The 6,000-nt window shown below is 44.1% G+C and overlaps 1 protein-coding gene across 3 annotated transcripts in view; it reads left to right on the top strand.

Annotated features, from left to right (window-relative positions):
• Nucleotides 1-766: 766 nt before the first annotated feature.
• Nucleotides 767-6,000, top strand: part of LOC135914030 (venom metalloproteinase antarease TserMP_A-like) — a 91,751-nt gene continuing 86,517 nt past the window's right edge. For all 3 annotated transcript variants that reach the window (XM_065446737.1, XM_065446738.1, XM_065446739.2), the window contains exons 1-3: nt 767-942; nt 3,130-3,302; nt 4,939-5,028. In XM_065446737.1, the coding sequence (XP_065302809.1) occupies nt 864-942; nt 3,130-3,302; nt 4,939-5,028 (342 nt within the window). In that variant the 5' untranslated portion in view covers nt 767-863. The remainder of the gene's footprint in view (nt 943-3,129; nt 3,303-4,938; nt 5,029-6,000) is intronic.

Raw genomic sequence — 6,000 nt, 5'->3', positions numbered from 1 at the left:
AGGGAACCATTCACTGTCATGCACTTTTCCATTAAAATGTCTGTGTGCTTCAGATACGGAAGGAAACGCCCCGAGGTTTCTGCTGCTACTGTGTGGACGAGAACCGGCGTATTCGGCATGGTATGGCCGATGGCTACTGTGTGGAGAGTCTTTTCTTTTTCCAGCTCGAATGAAGCTCCAAGAGTAAGGGCGTGAAGTGATTAGTTTTAGAAAGTCCAGCGGTCTGCGAGTACTTAATATCACTGTGACTTTACGATCTTGTAAACGTCAACTACATACGACCTATGGGCAACGAAAGGCCGGCATCAGCTTTTAAGCATTTCCGTCTCTACAGTTCCGTTCGTTCTCTATGTATAATATCATGCATGCAAGTTACAAAAAGTTTGCTTTGCTTCGCATCTTTTCGTTACGGTAACTTAGAGCGGCTTCGTTCGTATCTTTCCCTACAATTTCTTTTTGCAGAAACTTGGCTTTATCCGCCAGTTCAGTCAAGAATTTTACATTATTCAACTACAGGAAGCACATCATCGGTGTTAAAGGCCCTGAGAGGAGTATTTCCTGTCATCAGAGAAGATTTAAATAAACTGATTAGGTAATATCTGGAGTAAGTAATAAACTACGAAGTATCCCACCCTGAGAAACTGACAAGCAACTGAGTTTGGAATGAGGGTTGATAATTTGGTGACAATATCGAGTCAAAAAGGACATGCATTCGAGATGAAGTTGAAATGCTACTTGAGGACAGAAGTGCCTCGACATACTGAAGCCCTCGCCCTATTAAAAGTGCTCTAGAACATTTTCTGACTAGAAGAAAGACGTGGATATCAGTGAGCTTCACCTCCGCGCCACTGTACCATCCAAATATGAGAAGGAAGCCCGAAAACAAATTTCTCGGCTTAGCCGCCTGTTTGGTGCTTCTACATCCCTGGTGCATGCTCCAAGGTAAGCAGCATTAATTATTGCCTTCTTGTTAGGCTCTTCACGAAATTCTTGCAGCCTTGTATAACATGTTGTATGGCTAAAGAAGGGTACATTCTGCTTGTCTGTTCACGATTACTTCGCATGAAATGTATCAACTCCTTCAACAAGTTTCGTTGAAAAAAGCCATGAGCCATTCTAATCTGTGAAGGTCGTTGACCAGTGAAGCTGTTTAGCACACGACACGGAGGAAGCACGTAATTTTGAACAAAGGTACGGCCTCATTTATTTTCTTGATGGGTGGTCATCGGGGCGAAAGGTACGCACACTCATTTACTGTCTTGATCGGTAGTCATTATTTCACTCGCAACTGCAATCACATTCTTCTATAATGTTAAATCGATGCACGTACGCCACTGGGTGGTCGGTTGGGCGGGATCGGTGTGGCATCGCAAGGAATATGTCTGCAACACGGAACGCGTGAAACGCTCCATTTCGGTACCGACACATCTACGTTTAAATCACCGACAACGACAAAATGGGTACTGTCATCGCAGCTAATTCACGCAAAGTGAGTAGCCATGAACCTTACAAGACTATGAGTCATTGCATTTTTTTGCTTGCTTACGAGGGCAAACCATTGATGATGACAGTTTTCAACATGCTATTCTGTATGTTGTATGTGTGATTAGAAAGAATTTAAGCACTGTTTGCTTCACTTTGCTGAGCGCTTGTAGCCTTTGCCTTACGGGGCTATGAGTCATTGCATTTTTTGCTTGCTTTCGGGAGTATGAATGCTTACGGAGGTATAAGCCGTTGATGACGATAGTTTTTGTTCACACAGAACAAAAATGCGCGGAACTCTCGCCATATGCAGCTTCGCTGTAAAATATCTGCTTTTCTAAACTACTGTCCAAACTCGCAATAAAGTTGAGATAGCAGAAGGACACATGAACAAACGGTGGCGGCAGCTGTATATACTATCTTGAAAACAATGCCGCGTCATAGACCTATGTAACTACCGTATTCTTTGCCTTTCCTCAACATTTACCTTCAGTTATCGATCTGTAAACAAGCTTTATGGGGTAATCATCATGCGTAAATAGAAGATTTAGACAAATCAGAGGCTATAAACCGTGTATTCACCCATGAGGATTGCTTGTAGTTGTGCATATGTCAAAAAATGTCTTGAGCAGCAATCAAGAGTGACATCCAGTACCCATCAACAATTTTCATAACTTCTGGTTACGTAAATTAATGAACTATTTGCTCAGTCACTGGCTACTCGCCCCTGCCGGAGAGCATGCGTTTATTTGCGCATAATAAAACTTTTTGCGTGGCCGTGTAACGTTTTCGAGCATTTTGGTCACGTTTACGACCTCGTTCTGCTCACTCTTCTTTGCTGAGGATTCGTTTTCGCATCATTCTTTAGCTTGCGTTGCATGCCGCCGCGATTTTCGACCAGCCACCGCAAGCTAAGTGAGGGAAAGGGCACCAATCGCTGACACCGGCACCACCCTCTTAATCCGTTTCTCGACTTTCAGTGCAGTGTGTCGCCCCATCGAATCCCTCTCCACTTGAGCGTGCTCTTCGCCTCTTATCAGCCAATTAGATAAGACGACCCGCTCATTGTAGGCAATGTTATTTGTTTTTCAAGCAAACGAAAGTGACCTCCTATGAACGAGGAGAGCGTTTCATTGGTCTGTTCAGACAACCCTGCGGGTCACCGCCCGATGCTTGCGTCAGCGGTTACGCACGTTTGACGTCAGGAGATTGGAATAAAAATATATTGGAATAGTTTTACGTTATAGGGCCCAAGATGTGCATTTATGAGTTCTGCAAATTAACTTTCGAAATGTAACTGGACTATTGAATTTTGAAATATGGGCAGCCGCTTACATTAGTTTTGTATGAACGTAACTCCCCTTCATTGATTGTCGAACGCCTTTTGTGCTTGTTCCCGTACAACGCGAGCATCAGGCAAAAATGTGAACTTTAAAGAGCCTCGAACGTTTTTTTTTCCTTTTTCCACTCTTCAACCCGGTACATCTTCGCATCTACTGATCTTACGTTCCTTACAGCGTAGCAGTCACATCGAACTTAAATTAATTTAGTTTAAGTAACAGTTCTTGTAGACAAAAAGAATGCAATGTGGTGATGAGATTGAGAAAGAAAACCAGTGGTGCCCAGAACTCGACTGCCTTTTCCCAGGAGCGCCAACGAGAGCCACTGTTTTCCCTCGACTCCTCCAGGAACGAAGTGACAGCGGTGAGCTAGTAGTCTTCATTAGTCCCGATCAGATTCTGACTTTAACCAAAGCATCTGTGCTGCGGGAGAGATTGGAAGTGACAACGTTTGAATATGACAAGCAAGTTCTTCACTACGTAAGTAATTTCCCTGAAGAAATGAGAATTCTCTATATAACAGCGGAATTAAATTTAAATTTTGTTTAATTGTAGATGGCCTCCCTGGCTTTCCCTCTTTCTCTTTCTCCTCAAAGTCTAACTTCCTAAATAAGCAAGATAATATATTTATGAATGAAAACAATTCAGGGCTGGCAGAGACGAAGCTGAAACAGCCCTCCATTACCACATTTTTTCCATGCATGAACTAACATAGGGCTGTTACGCCCCTTGAGTCTTTAAAGAGTGCACTTTGGGCGCTATAACGTAAAGCTATTCCAATTCTGCGATCAGCCTTCCGCTATTGGTCAATAACTTTTCTGGACGACCCCCACTCTGCCTATCTGTCACGCGACGTCATGAAAACCGCGATAGCTCCCTATATGATATGACGTGTACACACTGATCTTGCATGATTAGACCGAACTAAAAAAATAGGTATTTTTGATTAGAAACCTTTTTGCCATTAGCCGTCGGCTATTGGTCAAAAGTTTTCTAGCTGCACCCACTTCCTGGGTGCCTGTCACAAGACATAACAAAACCGCGAACACTCCCGGCGTCGAAGTGACGTGTACGCGTTAAAGATGCATTAATATGCCGAAGAAAACTGATTCTTTTTTCAAATACACGCAGGCTGCCCCGTTCCGAAAGGAATAAAGGATGACTGCCGCCAATCACTTACACACTGGCTACTCGCACCTGCCCGAGAGCATGGGTTTATTTGCGTACGATAATAATTTTTAAGGGCCGTGTAAAGTTTTCGAGCATTTTCGTCACGTTTACGAACTCCCTCTGCCAACTATTTCTTGCTGAGTATCCATTTTATCAGCATTCTTAAGCTTCCGTTGCACGCCGCCGTGATTTTCAACCAGCCACTGCATGCTAAGTAAGGGAAAGCGGAGCAATCGCAGACAACGGCACCGCCCTCTTCATCCGGTTATCTATAATCAGCGCGCTGGCTCGGCCCCATCGAATCCCTCTCCACTTGAGTGTGTTTTTTGCCTCTCGTCAGCTAATAAGATAAGACAAACCGCTCAGTGAAGGCAATTTTATTCATTTGGAAAGAAAAGAAAACTGACCTCCAACAAAATAAGAGAACGTTTGATTGGGCAGTTCAGGCAACGTTGCGGGTCACCGCCCGATGCTTGCGTCGGTGGTTACGCAAATTTGACGTCACGAGATTTGGAATAAAAACGTATTGGAATAGATTTACGGTATAGGGTCCTTTGTTTGAATATCTAAATTGGTGGCTGTCTATCGTAGAATCGACCAAAACAATTATTAGACAAGCCGAAATTACCTTACAACTGAAATAATTTAGCGTGTGAACTCTTCCCAACTATAGATATGCACAGATTAAAACGAGCCTATGGCACCAAGTCATAAACTGACTGAGAAGGTCCTATTGCTGTAAATTTTAGATAACAGGCGATTATAAAAACAGATATCCTACTCTGCTCGGAATTCGACAATCTCAGTCCTTGAGCGAATAGAATATCCAGATAAGCTTAAAAATATTTATGTGCTATTACCGTAGGCATCTCATCAACATCGACCTTAGACAGTGCCCTGGCGCCCTTCTTCAGTTGGCATAGGATACCAATGATTCCTTCTGCAGATGAATGGCTCAAAACTCGAACAAGAGCTCTATCATGACCCAAAAGCACGTTCTGCTGTCCTCTTGACGCGTAGGCCGAGACTCAGGCTGGTAAGTGTGAATGTCTTTCCAAGTGTACACGGACAATGAAAGGTTGCACGTGGATGCGTGTGCCATTTGAAACTATTAAGTGCATGCAGTTCTTTCGATCGCTACCTATTTACATGCCTTCTCTAGAAGCATAAGGCGAAATAAAACTGGAGGACAAGGTAAAAATGAAGTTACTCGCCAACAGAGTATCAGAGGACACAGCCGTTTTAAGCATGAAATGCTTCTAGCTCCTGTTGGCGACCTTCAGGTAACCTTGAGCCAAAAGCCAGAGCCGTTATCCGGGCAAGTTGCGGCAGCAAAACAAGATCACCCTGGCAACCATCCAAACATTAAAAAGATGCGGTCTCCGGCCCCCAACTTTTTTGTACAGGACCGCATTACATACGCTAGTTACTGCCCAAACAAGTTAAAGAAATGTTGCTTCCGAGTGCTTCCTAATGGTAATTCATAATATCGCTCAAATTGTAACTTCTAGTACGCTGAAGCTTTATTTGTCGTTTCCAATAGGCGACGTTCGAAAGGCAGATACAGGGCACCATACACTTCACTGTCATCTTTTGACGTTGAGACAAGGTTGCCTGTGCTCTTTTGAAAGCCAGCGGTCCGTGAGTTCGGCGGCGTGGGTTTTGCGCCAACTTTGGAGATGGCGCCACGCTACGTGACACCTCCTTCAAGTGCTTTTCTTCTTCTAGCTGGGCAGCGTCCATATGGACCTGTGCACAATATGTCGTGGTGCGGTGTGGTGTGCCCTTGTGAACATGCACTGCACCCATTTTAAGATTGTGGCTAGTATCATCTCCAGTACATTTGCTTTGCCAGTAGCTATTTCATGCTTGCATTACTCTCAATTACGGGAGAGCCAGCAATTTTTCAAGCGACGCTCATATTGGCTCACAAGTGGCATTGTCGTGGTCACGCAAAAAAAAGCCCAGTTGCCCCCTAAACAGAGCAGCCGTGGGAAAGGGCGGTTTG

This window comes from Dermacentor albipictus, chromosome 4 (genome assembly GCF_038994185.2).
Source record: "Dermacentor albipictus isolate Rhodes 1998 colony chromosome 4, USDA_Dalb.pri_finalv2, whole genome shotgun sequence".
In the NCBI taxonomy this organism is placed as follows: Eukaryota; Metazoa; Arthropoda; class Arachnida; order Ixodida; family Ixodidae; genus Dermacentor; species Dermacentor albipictus.
Note: the sequence above shows the minus strand (reverse complement) of the source record. Positions and strands in the feature narration are given on the sequence as shown.